Source organism: Phodopus roborovskii, unplaced genomic scaffold, assembly GCF_943737965.1.
Source record: "Phodopus roborovskii unplaced genomic scaffold, PHOROB, whole genome shotgun sequence".
Taxonomy (NCBI): domain Eukaryota; kingdom Metazoa; phylum Chordata; class Mammalia; order Rodentia; family Cricetidae; genus Phodopus; species Phodopus roborovskii.
The window spans coordinates 745,520-762,524 of record NW_026125879.1 but is presented as its reverse complement, the minus strand read 5'-3'; the positions used below and the strand labels follow the sequence as shown (position 1 = coordinate 762,524).

At 38.9% G+C, this 17,005-nt stretch overlaps 1 protein-coding gene across 1 annotated transcript; it reads left to right on the top strand.

Moving 5' to 3' along the window:
* Nucleotides 1-5,111: 5,111 nt before the first annotated feature.
* On the top strand, nt 5,112-6,558 carry Agtr2 (angiotensin II receptor type 2). The gene has a single exon (XM_051178885.1). It carries the CDS (start codon nt 5,146-5,148, stop codon nt 6,235-6,237), a length of 1,092 nt encoding a protein of 363 aa, XP_051034842.1. The 5' UTR covers nt 5,112-5,145; the 3' UTR covers nt 6,238-6,558.
* The last annotated feature ends 10,447 nt before the right edge of the window (nt 6,559-17,005 follow it).

Genomic DNA, 17,005 nt, shown 5'->3' with positions numbered 1-17,005 from the left:
CTCCTGATTTTGACACCAGATTCAGCTGGAAGTGACTAATCTCAGGGATACATTAATTCAGTCATCCTTTCATCTTACCACGGAGACTCCGGCTTGTTAAATGCTTTAATAGACCTTCAGTCAATTCTTGTGTGAGGCCTGGGCAGAAAGTTAATTCAGAACAAATAGTAACTCACGTTGGTCAGTTTACTCTTATTTTTAGGCTTTTAAGGAAATGGTTGGTTTCGCTAGTAGCTCTGAATAGAGAACCTTCTGTTTCATTCTAACATCCCACTTTCATCCGAACATCTCTATTCTCTTTGTTTAGAAACCAAATAGAGGCAGAAAGATAATACGTGAGGAAGGACATACTGTTTATAAGCACTATGTTAACTCCTTGTCTTCAGGGACCCTCAGATAGGGAAAAGTGGCAGTTAGAGTCGAGCTTGCCTATAGATACTTGAGTTGAAGGGAAGTGAAGTTTGTTTCTGGGTGCCTGTGTATGAGTGAGAGTGAGTGTATGTTTTTTTTTTTTTTTTTCATGAACTTTGTATCCTTCACCATTGAAGAAAAAACTCTCAAGAATACACACACACACACACACACACACACACACACACACATTCTGGTCCTGGGATTAGAGAGATGGCTTCACAGTTAAGAGCATTTGTTCCTCTTGTAGAAGACTAGGGGTTGGTCTGGTTCCCATTACCCACGTGGCTGCTCATAAGCATTGGTAACTTTGGTTTTACGGGATCGGATGCCCTCTTCTGGCCTCTGCAGGCACTGCAGGCATGTAAGCACTTAGAAACTTGCAGGCAAAACACAAAAAGTAAAACTAAATAAATCTTAATACAAAAACCTTGAGTCCTTTAAAAAAAAAATGACTGTTAAGTAATCTTACAGGAAACAACAGGTTCTCAGGAAAAATAATGATTTACTTTTGCTAAATCTACTAGCCCCAATTCATTTGCTCTTAAGAGCTGCATAATCTATTCAAATGAACTAAAGCTTTTAAAGTCAGTCTTCAAGTGAAAACAATTTATCCAGTCCCCAGGAGAATTTTTTTCCCTTGTGTTGTATTGCTTCCCATGACTGACATTTATTTGACCCTCAAGTGTATTTACATTGTTGGCTTAACTGGGAGTTCATTGCTGAATCAATAATGGGCTGTATTTTTTTCCTTTTTTTTTTGTTTTGAGTGGTGTGAATATTATTACTATTCCCTTTTTGCTCCCCCCTTAATTCCTTGCAGTTACCAATTTTTTCTTTGGTTTGTGAAAAAATTTTCCTCTAAAATTTTGAAGAAACAAAGCAAAGGTGTTTTGAATCTTCCGGAAAGTGTATGCCTCTTTAAAGTTTATTTACGTCATAACTTACTATAATGAAGAATGAAAGCTCTAGACAAGGTCCCCTGCTTCTAGGCAGTGTTAAAGGCTATGTCTCCTGGAGGCCAGCCTACAGTTTTTTTTTTCCCTCTCTCCAAAGTTTGTAGCTCACTGCCTGATCATCTCTTTCCAAGGGGGCATGGGAGGGGGGGCTTCGAACTAGAGCAGGGTGGGAATCTGACCTATTGTGACCACTCAGAGGTTCTGGCATGGAAAATTCCCTGTATGTGGCAAAAACAAACATTTGAAATGAAGGCAAAAACCAGGCTTAAACAAAGAATGAAACTCATTCTCCTTTCAACTCTCCTGCCGATAAACATATGTGCTCAGTCTTTTGTTTCCCGGACATCAGGTTTCCATTATTTGAACAGAACTCCTACCTGAATCTGTCCAGAGCATAAGGCAGATATTTTGCTAGTGTTTCAACCCATTAAAGCAAAGGATGCACTACAATGGTGCCCTCAAGTCTTTGGAGCTTACTGTACTTTGCAGGCTATGCTAAGCAACTCTCACCAGTTCTATATGCTTATGTGTTGTAGGATTCACTTTATTATCAATGGAGAGACAGATGTCACAAGCTGTCTGCTTCTTGTGACAGTTGTAGGTTTGTCCCGTGTTACTTGTGATCATGTCTTTTTCCTTGTTCTACCGAACTCCATACCTATGTGCTATGTACCGAGGACAAGGATCACTTCTTCTGCTTGCAACTTGACAGGCAATGGAGCTCACTGCTGTACTACCATTGTCCCACTCCCTGCACCATTGAAGAATATGATCCATAGGATCATTGGAATTTCACAGTCCTTTGTAGTGTTGTGGGTTACCTGAAGATCTGCATTAACTATCGAAAATTTCCCAGTTACACATTTTTTCTTCCCTGGTCTCCATTTTGCTAAAACGTTTAAGAACACTTTCCCTTGCAAAGCAGCCCTTCAAACTTTCTTCTCCTTTGGCGCTTTTGTGACAACTTCTTAACTGTCAGCTACGGGATTATCTGTAAATGCTACATGTATCCCCTTTGCTCAGCGAAAAGGTGAGATGAAATGAGCAACCAGCAGTGTAGAGATGAAAATAGATGAGCCCTGACGTGAGTTTCCTTTTTGTTGAAATTCACATGTCTTCATAATAGCCATGGGACCTCAGAGAATTTACTTAAACTCTGTGCCTCTGTGTTTCCTGATTTGTAAAGAGGAAATAATATTAACACTTTATACAGGCATCTGCTGTGTGTTGGGCGTCATTTTAAGTACTCTAAATATAGTTCACTTAATTCTAGTAACTTCATGATATGAATAATTAATATCATCCCAATTTCTCAGATGAGACAGTAGATACATTAAGAAAGAAAGTCATGTGACTTCATTCATAGAATTAAGATGGGGCAGAAATTGGCTTAGGAACCAAGGGGTTGGACTTCCAGTGTGTTAAAGCACCTCTTTGTTGAAGTACTGAACACAAAGTACACAGCACAATATTAGGCACAAAGCACTTCCTGACAGTTGGTGCTATCGTTCTGGACTGTACTGATTTTCTCACTTGCTGCTGCTGGATTGGGTGAAGGTGATCATCCTTCCACGATACAAATCGGGGAAATGATCAGAATAGCAGCAGCAGCAGCAGCAGCAGCAGCAGCAGCAATCTTGAGTAGCAGCTAATTATCCTTTAGCTTGTTGCTATATATTTGAGCTACAATTGTTACTGAGTCAAATGAAAAGAGGGACTAAGTGTTCAAACCTTTTATTGTCAGAAGGAAATTTTATCTGTCCTATCCCTAACCTTACAGCAGCAGGGCAACCAAAGTGTTTCAAAGCAAGGTAGAAAACTTAAAAGTTGTAGAGTTCAAGTAAAATTGCTACCATTCTTTAATAAATGGGTAAAAATTTCAAAATGTCCTGAAGGCTGTAAAAGATGTTTGTGAACAAAGACTGCTCCTGGAATAAACCCTCTACACTCCCTGTTCCTTAACTTGTTTTAGAATGCTGTGATCAAGAAAACAGAAAAAGAAATTTTTGCTAAAAATTGGTCTCTTAAAGTAAGGCACCGAGTTTAAAATTCTCCAACACATTTGTGGAAACTTCATTTTTTTGTTTGAGATTTATTTGAATGAGCTGTTATGATTGGAGACATGAGAATTTCAGATTAATGTTTTGCAGCCAGAAAAAAAAGCCCTCTGGAAAGCTGGCAAGTGTTCATAAGTCAGCCTCAGAATTATGTAGGTTGAAGGCTCCCCAGTGGACAGAGCGAATATATAAGAGGGAAAGCAGAGGTCTGGTGCAGTTGCATCTCAGAGACTAGGGATGGAGGGAGCACAGAACTGAAAGGTCTCTTCAGCCTGAATCTTTAAGGTAAGGCAGAGCAATTTATACATGCTTGAGTTGGGAAGGAAAACATACAGCAATAAGAGATGTTTGTGTGTGTGTCGACGAACATTCATTTTCTTGTATTTTAACACTGCGTTTTGCAGAACGCCTTAATTCTTTAACTGCTGTTTCTCTTACAGGAGTGCGTGTGGGAGCTAAGTAAGCTGATTTATGATAACTGCTTTAAACACTGGCAACTAGTAAGTCTTCGGGGGATATCTTTTTAATTCTCTCATGTTAATTTGGAAGGTCATGCAAAAGAATGGGCGTTTGACAGAAATGTCAGTTTGCCGTTTCTTAGGAAGTTCTCTAGTGGTTACATTCTGAATTGAGTAATTGCTTGTATGTACTTCTAAATTGTCTGGTATAATGGTTTTTCTCTTTGTGTGTTTATCTTTAGTTTTCTTTTGTTTCAAAAGAATATGGTTAGTTTAAAGAAAAAAAAATACTCCCACCTAAACACTGTTAATGCTGGAAAGTAGCAATTATTTAGTTATTAAAACTGAAAAGATAGCAAAGAAAAAATGGCAAGACTATATCATAATTAGTCACTGATGTTCAATTCTAATTTAATTGAACAACCAAAACTATATCTGTTTGGCTGTGAGTCAAGTTTAGTTGCTTTGTTTTCTTTATCTTCTAGTTAAACTGAAAATGGATTTGTTTCCTGTGAAATAGACCAGATTTAAATATGCATATTGAAAACTGGCATTCACTATTAATATTTTGAGGGAAAGGCTTTAGGAAATACATCCATAGCCACAATTTCTTCTTGTTATCATGAAGGTAAAGGGAAATTAAGTAAATAAGTTATTTTCAATTAGCAAAAACTCACCCTGACCCTCTATCCTAACATATTACTGTATATTCTTTCAGTTCTTTGTACATTTACCTATTTTTTCCCATGGATTATGTTGCTCATAGTTTTCATAGCTATAACAATTTGTATATAATACGTTACTTTAATATAGCATTGCTCTATGTAACAGTGGGCAGCAGTGAGATTTCTGGAAAGCTCACAGATGGAGAAATATGCCCCTGTTTTTGAACTATCAAGTTGCTTTGACTTCCTTCTTATTTGTCTCATACAATTCCTATCCTGACTAACTTTTAAGCTATTGATTTCTCTCTCAACATTTCAAGGACATGAGAAGAAAGAAAAAAACATTTTGTTCAGAATTTTCAGTCTAATACTACTGAGAATTTTTTTTTTTCACTCAAGAGATAGTAGTTATTCCTATTTATCAGGCATGGTATTGTTTTATATTTTCTACAACCACTTACATTCTTTTGGCCTTTGACTCATCTTCAAAATGCTTATGACTCAAATATCCCCCAGGCTTTGGATATGCATTAAGCACTATATTTTTCCCCCCAGGGAAGGCGTAAGAGTTAAGAGGAGTCACTGACAATTCAATATGAAGGACAACTTCGGTTTTGCCGCCACCAGCAATAACGTCACCAGCAGTCTTCCTTTTGATAGCCTCAACATGTCTGCCACCAATGAGTCTGCCTTTAACTGCTCACACAAACCATCAGATAAGCATTTGGAAGCAATTCCTGTGCTCTACTACATGACTTTTGTCATTGGTTTTGCTGTTAATATTGTTGTGGTGTCACTGTTCTGTTGTCAAAAGGGCCCTAAAAAGGTCTCCAGCATTTACATCTTCAATCTGGCTGTGGCTGATTTACTCCTGTTGGCTACCCTCCCTCTCTGGGCATCCTATTATTCTTACAGATATGACTGGCTCTTTGGACCTGTGATGTGCAAAGTGTTTGGTTCTTTTCTTACCCTGAACATGTTTGCCAGCATTTTTTTCATTACCTGCATGAGTGTTGACAGGTACCAATCGGTTATCTACCCTTTCCTGTCTCAAAGAAGGAATCCCTGGCAAGCATCTTATGTAGTCCCCCTTGTCTGGTGTATGGCTTGTCTGTCCTCATTGCCCACATTTTATTTCCGAGATGTCAGAACCATTGAATACTTAGGCGTGAATGCTTGTATTATGGCTTTTCCACCTGAGAAGTATGCCCAGTGGTCTGCTGGAATTGCTTTAATGAAAAATGTCCTTGGTTTTATTATTCCTTTAATATTCATAGCAACATGTTACTTTGGAATCAGAAAACACCTGCTGAAGACCAATAGCTATGGGAAGAACAGAATAACCCGTGACCAAGTCTTGAAGATGGCAGCTGCTGTTGTGTTGGCGTTCATCATTTGCTGGCTTCCCTTCCATGTTCTGACCTTCCTGGATGCTCTGGCCTGGATGGGTATCATTAATAGCTGTGAAGTTATAGCAGTCATTGACCTGGCACTCCCTTTTGCCATCCTCCTGGGATTCACCAACAGCTGTGTTAATCCCTTTCTGTATTGTTTTGTTGGAAACCGCTTCCAACAGAAGCTGCGCAGTGTGTTCAGGGTTCCCATTACTTGGCTCCAAGGCAAGAGAGAGACTTTGTCTTGCCGAAAAAGCAGTTCTCTTAGAGAAATGGACACCTTTGTGTCTTAAATCTTTTAATGGGATGCATGTAATCAGCTTAGCTATTGGTTTGGAGGCCCCTCACAAATAATCTCTAAGGGGCATCAGTATAATACATTTCTTTGCCTTAGCTTGTCTTTACTTACTACCCCAGAACAGGAAATCAAGTGTAACTGTAAATTTTTATACTTCACTAACTTTCAGTGGTTGTGCCTTGTTTTACTTGTCCTTTGCCACAAGATTGTCATGGGTGAGCTATATCTATAATCTAGAAGTAACTGGAGCTATCTCAAATATAATTACTAACACATTATGAGTGGTGATTTGGAGTCTCAGATTTCTCCTTGGAAAATGCTGACATTTCTTAGTGGAGTTTTATGTGCATTTTCATCAAAAATTTTTTTTTTGCTTCCCCCTAGAACAAGGGCCAATTTTAACTTCTTACATTGTTCACCATAAAATATAGCATGAGAGGTGAGCACTAAGTTTAGCATGATATACTTTTCTGTGTATTCCTTAGGTTACTAGTGGTTTATCCCGTCTCTCAGTGTATGGTTTCTTCAAAAACAAAAACAAACAAACAAAAAAACAAACAAAAAACAAAAAACAAACAAAAAAATCCCCTGAAAACCCCGTAAACGGTGTTATTTTTCCTTTCACTTGAGTATAGCTTTGTACTTACTATACAGCTACATATTGAATAGGTTTAGGAACGTAGATAAAATTACACGTATGTGTTTTAGCTTATTCTTGCAGTTTTAGAAATGACACTACTTAGTAAAACAGAACTGCATTGAAAATTATTTTATTACTCACTAAACTGAATATATGCTTTGCAAACTTTTAATTCGTTTTGACTATTGTTTAAAGCTTTCTATTCTCCTCTAATGATTTTTGAATACAACAACAAAACACTGTGTATTATTACACTATGTAAAGGTCACGTTTTACATTTTTAACCTTTCCAATGTGGTGCTTTGATGTATTCAATGGTGACTTGAGTTTAATTATTCATGCTTTTGTTCTGGGCTGCATCCCAAGACATCTCTTTGACCCTGAAAAAAAAAGAGGATTCTTTAATTCCTTAACTTTGCAACCAACTGAAAACTGGCATATGAAAAGGTTATATCAGAATGGAATTTTGATGTCTTCTTGGGGGCAAAGACACCAAGCCAATGGCAAGTTTGGTGTCCTACAAGGAACTTGTCAGAGCAAAGATCCCCTCTACCCCCGAGGAGTTTGAACCTGCATCTCTGGGCACAATTCCAGAATGGATAATAGTCTGTGAAGGTGATTTCAATCAAGCGTAGATCCATAGGGCTCATTGCCAGAATGAGTACATCTCTTACATTAGAGGAATGTATCACCTGAAACTGAGTTACCTGACGTTTACTCGGACTCGAGAATGAATATTAATTCAGAAGTTTCACATTTCATTCTATGGTGCCCCATATTATACCAGGTTACCTAAGACCTTCCTGGATCAATGATGACTCATGTGGTAGATTTAAATGTATGGGGACTTAATATTTCTGTCAGGTTACGTGCTTTTAGGTTGAAGAATCCTTTCATACCCCCTCTCTGGAAAACCGTGCTTTTATGTAGTCATATTCTTTTTAGTAAAAACAAATAGCTAAATGTATAATCAGCTATGACTTTGTGTTTTAAATAATTTTACACAAGAGTTCATAAAAATAAAATCCTTATTGGGAGACCATGTGTGCTTACTATTATTTTAACTGTTTCCAGGTGTAGACTCTTACCTTCTCCCAGTCAGTACCCTCCAGCAAACCCCTGTACATACTTCTCAGTTTCAGCCTACATCATTATTCATTCAGGTCAACACTAGACAGGCATATGGAAAGGGGATGTCGGAAATGAATTCTGATACCTCCTGGGGGTTCAGATGACAAATGTGGTGTCAACTGAGGAAGCCATCAGACACAGTAGTGCACTGTGGGCTTCAGCATATAGACTATTTCTTGTCAAAACTCAGCCCATGTTATTTACTCTGCCACAATCATAACTAAGATATACCCTCCCCCCTCCCCTGGGACTTCCCCTAATCCTTTTTGGGATTTTTTTTTTAAAAAGGCTGGGGTTTCTGGGTTCTGGATTCTTTTCCAGAGGGCCCAGTTCAATTCCCAACACCCACATGGCAGTTCCTAAGGGTTTGTAACTCCCGTTTCTAGAGGTTAATACACTTTTCTGGCTTCCACAGGTACCAGTCATGCACATGGTGCATAGACATACATGCAGGCTGAAGACTTACATGAATGAAATAAAATAATAGTAACAACAACAAAACACCTGGCTTCTGCTTTCATAGGAAGCCAGGAGGAGACCCCATGGTATATTTTCCTAGTTTTTCTGAGAATAAGAGATGCCAACCAAACAAGTAATGCAAGAATGTATGAATTCTGACTGATGGTATGTGTATTGGTACACATATCCTCTTTGAAAATATAAATGCCAGGTGACTTTTTGAGATCATGTGTAAAATGTATTCTCATTTAGCCATTTTTTCAAGATTTTCCCCATGAAGTGAACATTATGAGGCAGGAGTTGTTTTGTATGTATTATCCCATTTTGTTCTCACAACTCAGGCATTACCATATTATAAATAAGAAACTGAGGCACAGATCAGCCTTAACTGATATCTAAAAGAGATCAAAATGGGCAACTCCAGAAAAGTATTGTGTCTTCAATATCAGTCTCAAACTCTCAAACAAGTATTGCAGAGATCCTTGTATGCTGTTCCAAACGTAACTGATTCAAGAGTTTCTAGGCAGGTGATGTGCTTGCACATCCGAAGAAAATCGAGGAGGTAGCTAGATAACACTCTCTTCCTTGTTCTTCTGTCTCATGCCCCAGGCCTCATAGAGCCACATGGAGTAATCAGTGTGTTATACACAAAGCAAGGCAAGTTTCCCAAACGTTTCTTTTGCAGAACAAGCACGTTGACCTGGAGTTTATCTCTGATATGAAATTACCTGGGGTTATCAGAGATGTTTCTTGAAACTTACAGAAAATAAATTTTCATTATGAAAGAGAAATATGAATTCCACATCATATTGGCCCAAATCAAATAAACTAAATAGAATCCTCAAAAAAAAAAAAAAAAAAAAAAAAAAAAAAAAAAAGTCGTAATCTTTTTGAGTCCTGCTTGCAAATGTGAAGGTAAGTCTATTCTTGTCTGACTCTGTTGTCACAGGGATCAGAGCATGAATAAGTACCTAGTGGCCTCACTTCTGAACAAGAGAGCTGCAAACTTGACAAGATGAATGAACTCACAGGGAGACTGCACTACAAAAAGACTGGAACAAAAAGTAAAATATATTCGGTTATTTTGCTGATATCCAGGTAAACTGCATGGGCACTGATAATTTATACATCCAACAGAAATGCATTATGTTGTCACTGAAATCTCACCAGTGTTTAAGGACCAAATTGACAAGCTCACTTGTATATACACACACCTACAAAAGCTCAGCATCTTTAGAAAGACACATTCCCTCCCCATGAAAGAATTCTTTCTAAGATGAGAACTAGTAAAATGAGATTGTTTAAAAAATAACACAAATAAATATAAAAGAGAAAAAAGATGAGGACTAATTGGCATGTGCTCCTTATGATAAAATCAGCACTTAATGAAAATTTTAACTATTTAAAATTATCCAGGTAGACATTTTTTTTTTTTATTTTGGTCCAGTCTATTTGGTGTTTAGTAAGAACCTGGAAGCAACCTAGACGCCTCTCTACTGAAGACTGGATAAAGAAGATGTGGCACATTTACATAATGGGATACTACTCAGTAGGGGGAGGGGACAATGGAATCTTTTTAAAAATCTATTTATTTTTCTTATTTTACATATCGATCCCAGTTCCCTCTCTGTCCTGTCCCTCTATCCCTTCCCTCCCTCCCTCCCTCTCTTTCACCCTCTCATCCCCCCACCATCCTCCCATCCTCCCCCACTCCACACGTAGGGTGATGCCATCCAGGAGGGGTCATCTAAATCTGTCAAGTCATTTGGAGTAGGGACTAGGCCCTCCCTCTTGCCTCTAGGTTAAAGGAGTATCCCTCCATGGAGAATGTGCTCCCAAAGTCCTTTTGTGCACCAGGGATACATCCTAGTTCCACTGTCAGAGGTCCATAGACTACCCAGGCCTTCTAACTGAGACCCATGGGAACAATGGAATCTTGAAATTCAAAGGCAAATGGATGGAACTTGAAGAAACCACCCTGAGTGAGGTAACCCAGTCACAGGAAGAGGAACATGGCATGTACTCACTCATATATGGATTTTAGACATAGAGCAAAGGATCACCAGCTTACAATTCGCACCACCAGAGAAGCTAGGAAACAAGGAGGACCCTAAGAGTTTCATACAAGGTCCCTCATAGTACGGGAAAGACACAAGACCTCTTGAGCATATTTGGAGTGGGGGGCAGTGAGTGGAGAGGGAGTTAGGAGAAAGAGAAGGGGAGGAGAAGAGAACATGTCCAGGAAGATTGAGTTGGGGGATGAATAGATGAGAACAAGAAAAGAGATACCATAATAGAGGGAGCCATTATAGGTTTGAAGAGAAAACTGACTCTAGAGAAATGTTCAGAGACTGACAAGGATGACCCCAACTAACAATCTGTGCAATGTTGGAGAGGCAACCTTAAATGCCCTTCCCTGATAATGAGATTGATAACTAATTTATATGCCATCTTAGAGCCCTCATCTAGTAGCTGATGGAAACAGAAGCAGACACCCACAGGTAAACAGTGAGCCAAACTCCTGGAATTCAGTTGTAGAGAGGGAGGAGTTATGAGCCAAGGGGTCAAGACCAGACGACAGACACCCACAAAAACAGCTGACTGTACAAGGGGGAGCTCATGGATCCCAGACTGATAGCTGGGAAACCAGCTTTGGACCGACCCAGATCCTCTGAACATGTGTCTCAGTTAGAAGGCCTGGGCAGTCTAAAGTACCTCTGACAGTGCAACCAGGATGTATCCCTGGTGCACAAAAGGACTTTGGGAGAACATTCCCCATGGAGGGATACTCCCTTAGCCTAGAGACAGGAGGGAGGGCCTAGGCCCTGCTCCAAATGACTTGATAAATTTTGATGATCCCTCCTGGAAGGCCTCACCCTCCCTGTGGAGTGTGTGTGTGTGTGTGTGTGTGTGTGTATGTGTGTGTGTGATGGGAGGAGGAGTCATGGGACATGGTAGGACGGGAGAGGGAATTTGGATCGATATGTAAAATAAGAAAAAAAAACTCTTTTAAGCAACCAGAGTTACATTTTAAATTTATCCTCAATACACAGATGTATCCCAGCTTAAGAGTAATGTGTCTGATGTTACCCTTTAAAAGTGTGTATTGGTGTTTCGTCTTCCTGATATCTGCACACCACTTGCATATTTTGTGCCCACAGAGGACAGATGTTGTTGGATTCCATGGCACTGGAGTTTTAGGCAGTTGTGAGCCACCACGTGAGTGCAGAGATTGGACTCAAGTGCCCTGGTAGAGTAGCCAGTATTCCTTCCTGCTGATCCATCTCTATAGCCCTGTGTCTTCCTGATGACAGGAGCAGGGGCCATCTTAACACTGAAGCTACACAGTAAGAGCTTGAAGCTTCTTAGAAGAAGGGCTTCTTCTTGATTCCCTTCCTTTCAGGAACCCCACACTTCCCTGAACTCAAGCTGAACATGTTAATGCATAGAAGAATGATGTATCTAGTGCCCTCTTTTGGAAAGGATTGAAACCATCAGATCAGTTCTAAGCCTCTGTGGAAGCCAAGATTCTGTCCCTTAAGACACCGGAGTGATCATTTTCATTATTAAAAATTTAACAATGATAATTTTGGGTGTCATAACAGCTTGAAATGTATGTAAATAGTAACTTTGAAATGATATTCTTATTCTCCTTTGGGGATATGCTATTATGTAAGTCCCCCAACCCAAATTCATATTGTATCACTAGCATTCACTTCAACTGTATTTAAATATCTGGAAGTAACTAGGATAAAATAATTTGGGGTTCCAAACTCCTAAGTTTGATGCTTTATAAGAGAATATTTACCTCCTAGCCACTGCTATGATTTTTTCCCACTTAAACTAAGAGAAGGTCTGCAAGTTGGGAAGAGAACCTTCACAAGAACTTCAGACACACAGATCTTGGAACTGCAGCCTTCAAACCTATGAGAAATTAATCTTCTGTTGTTTAAGTTATGTTACTTATGTTATCTTATTATGGTTATTAAAGCCATCTAACACATAATTTGGTTCTGGAGGAAGAGAATTTCCAGGATGAGTTTTTGGACTGGTTCAGTGGTTTGTGAATCTGACCTTCCGACCTGATTACATTTAAAGATACTAATGACAATTTCTAGAAGTGAAGAGAGATCTAATAGTTCAATATATTCTTTGGATAATTAACAATTGTAAGCAAGGAGGTCAGTGATCACGTATATTTTGAACATTGCTGGTGAACTAATAAGTATGGCGGGTATAACGAGTATGGCTGGTTGCTTCTAATGTGTGTGGACAAAAGTGGTGAAACAAGGGTTAGTTTATTAATTTGGATTCCAAGACCAACTGCCTGAAAATATCCCCAAGTGCCCTGAAAGAGTTTCTAGTTTCCTACAGCTTAAGGGCTAAGATTGCTAAAATACTCATTCAGCATCTTATGTCATCACATTGTAGATAACAACTTGAGTTGAGCTACCATCCAAGCAGTATAACTGCCACTAAAAGGAGAGCACTGCTTGGAGAATAATGGAATCTTATTTGTTGGTATGGAGATATGTAGGAAGACCATAAAGAAGTGGTGGGTGTAACGCACTGAAATTCTAGAGTCTTCTTTGCTGGGGGAAGGCTCTCTATTTTCAGAGGAAGTGCCCCCCGACTCCCAAGCCATCCCAAATCCCTCATCCCTAGTGGTAATCAGTCTTTCTGTTCATTTTTTTAAACAAAATATACCTTGCATGAATTAAGTAAAGACACTGCAAAAATCCTTGGCCAGCAGATGCCATGCAAAACAGTGTTTAGTTTCCTCAGGACCCACCCCCTTTCCCTGTTTGTTTCTAGAACTATGTATAACTAGACATATGTCTCACTAGTCTCCTTAAGGTTAGGTACAAATTGTAATTTCTGTGAAGGGTCACTGTCCCTCAAGACAACTACATAACTTGAGTTTTGTAGTTTCTACAAGCAGAAACTTAGAAACATGGGACCGGAGATTAAAGGTGCAGGACAATGGTAGAATGAATATATAGGGTTAGGCTAAATTTAATGGCATGACTCCCTAACCAGAAACTATTAATTGCTGAAATTGGGGAGGGGGTAGTTATTTTCATTTGAATAAGTTTTAATTTGTTTTTCAGATATGATATGATCTGCCTTGGGGCAAAATTTACTACTTATGTTGGTGGGCTGAAAGGTGGCCTATAGTGAGTAAGATAGAAAAGCAGGTCAGGGATTGGGGAGAGGAAGGAGTGAGAAGTAAGGCATAACCACAAGTAAAGATGTGAAGAAGCCATGCAAAATTTCTCTACCTTATCAAGTAAAGCTTACTACAAAAGAGTTTGAACAGAGGTGCCCTGTATAGACGGATAACTTAAATCTCAGAAACCATAACTTTTCAGTATTAAGTGTGAGAAATCTCCCACACTTAAATAAAGAGGGTCCCAGAGGCTTTCTCAAACAGCACAGGCTGTTGCCATTGCTTTCTCTCCCTTGCCCACATAACTTGATTATAATATCATAATGCTTTGATCATAGGACATGGAGAAATCAAATCAGAACTGAGCTGGATGTTCCCTCCTTCGGCTAGCTTTCAAAGTGCCAGAAGGTGTTATTCAGAGTGCTGGGGGACACAAGTCACCATGCAAGCTGACCCAGCCAGGAGTCTCACAAACTATAATAATTACCTGTCAGGTAAGATGTGCCCTTTGTTGAAATAGTGGCATGACTATTGTGGAGATAACCAGTCACTTTATGATTAGATTTGAGGCCTGCTTTCCATGAGGGAGCTCATGGATGGTTGTATAGACGTAGGCAACAGTGTATAGTTATAGAAGTCATAAACTTGAGGGGTGAACTGACTACTATCATTTTGCTAAATGGATATGTAGTCAAACAGCCTCTACTCATGTCTATGTCCACCTATTGATGCTTCTTTCAGCTCTTGTCCAAGAAGCTTCATTATGCAGAGTGGTGTTTGATGTAGAGACTTACTGATGGTCAGTGTTCTAATAATAATTGACCACTGAGTGTTCAGCTCTCAATAGGACAAATCCATTACCCCTTCCAAGACTCAGAGGACATTGGGAAAGAGGGGCTAGAAACAATGTAAGAATTTTATGAAGGAAAAGGCCATGAAATGCTGTGTTTGTACAGCCCTGTAATCACTATTCTGGGCAGTTTACACCTTGGGATAGAGACTGAAGTCACCGAAGCAGTTAATCCAAATTCAATGGCAATAGTTACATCCTAGAAAGGCTCTGGCCAAATGGCAGCACTCATGTGTCAAAAGTAAGGTGAGCACACATGATTACTTACAGCGGAGGGCAGAGTCAAAACAACAATCAAAGTAATTGAGCTCAGGCAATCTATGGCAGTGATTATGCTGATCTTACCAAATTATTGCTTTACTGGAAGCATTAAAAACTCTCACAACCTCCAATCAACCTAAAATGTAACCATTTTGCTTTTAGTACTTGAATGAATGAAAGGATGGGTCTCTTCCAGGAATGATCTCAGTAGATTGACAAAACTGCATACTGTTAGTCTTTCCTCCAGGCTTCTCTAAAGCAACCTATGGCATTTTACCAGAGTAACTGCATCGAGGAAAGGGAAATAACCAGATCATTTGGAAACTATTGGATGCTGGCTCTGAACTGAAACTAATTTCATAAGCTCTTAAGTCTCAGTGTAATCTACCATCCAAATTAAAGTTTATGGAGGTCAAGTTCTCACAGTGTACTGGTGAGTTCCTGAGCTCATGCTGTGGTTGTGGATACAGAATGCATCATTAGAGAAGATATATTCAGCTGCTGGCAGAATCTTTTCACTGGTTTTCTGAACCGTAGAATAAAGGCTGTTAGGCTGTAAGGACCATGGGAGCCACTGCATTCCTATGGTGATTGCAGAGATTAGTGTCACCATGAAGAATATGAAGTGTGCAAGGGTGCTGATTCCTGCCACAATTTCAATGTAACTGTTTTACTTCAGTGCATGTGCCAAAGACAGATGGATTTTGGACAATAGTAGTGGGTTATTGAAAGTTTAGCAACATGATGACTCTAAATGTGGTACTGTACCAGATGCGGTTTCAATGTTTGAGAAAATTAAGCGCATTATCTGGTGTGTGGTATGAAGATAACGATTTTACAAATGTTTTTCTCTATTACTGTAAGTAAGCCTCATCAGAAGCAATTTGCTTTCAGCTGGAAAGGCCAGCAATACTTTCACTGTCGTCTCCCAAGGGGGTTTATCAACCCTTTTATTAAATTTCTTTTTCTGGAGAGCTCTGAATAATACATTATCTATTCACATATATCTTATCTATGGCTATAACCACATCTGTTCATTAATACAACAAGCACACACAAATGTACATCATACCTACATGCTTCATTCAATACAATGTGAACATACATCCATGCTCATATTCTATTATAGTATTATATTTTATTTTAGAGATGCATCCAGATTTTGCTTTAAAAACAAGTATCCTCTAGAATACACCCCCAAGGCAATTAGAAAAACTACAGACATAAAAACATTGTCAAAAGATGTTTTTTGATAAAATGTACAAAGAAAACCTGAAAGTCAACACTAAGAAAATGAAAAAAAAAAAAAAAAAACAAACAAAAAAAAAAAAAAAAAAAAAAACGAATGATTGAGGTCTGGTTCACAGTAGGGAACTGGGATTAAGGCAAAAGTAAACCCACACATCTACAGTCAATGGAGTATCAACAAAGATATCAAACCGTATATTGGAATAAGGGCAGACTTCAATGAAAACATGACAGGCACATACAGGAGACTGAAATTTGAGCTCATCTTTCACCATATAAAAACCAACTGAAACTGGCTCAAAGGCCTTCATGCAACACCCACAACATAGAAAACCCAAAAGGAAACAATATCGGAAATACTTCAAGATGTTTGCATAGGCAAGAACATTTCTGAATAGTTTCCCAAAAGCTTAATTTTTAAAAATTAAAATCCCCCCAAATAGGGCTGCCTAAACAAGACCCGAACAACGACACACCAATGGATATGGTATTGTAGGAGGGAGAAATCTCACAAGGCCCCATTGCTAGAAAAAGAACTACCAGCAAATGATGACTTCAAAGAGAGAAAAAAAATTAGTCTTCTCCAGGTATTAGCACCTTAACTGGTTATCCAATATCTATCGGCCAGCCCAGGAAACATATATACAAGTATAAAAGCATCACCAAAGAGCCTCACCAGAATATATATTACACACTTAATAATAATTAAAGGCAAAAGGCCATGAATTTGAGAGGGAGAGAGAGGTGACATGAGAGGAGTTAGAGGGACAAGGGTGATATAATTATGCTTTACTTTTTTAAAATAGCAAAAATCAAGAAAATCATCATCTATGAACTAGGAAGTGTGTTGTCACCAAACAGTGAATCTGCTGGCAGTTTGACCTTGTACTTCTGTAAGAAATAAAAGTTTTATTGATTAAGCCATATTTTGAAAAATGGGATTACTTCAAACTAAAATGTGTCTGTAAAACAATGGAAACACTCAGCAAAAGCAATGAGACAAC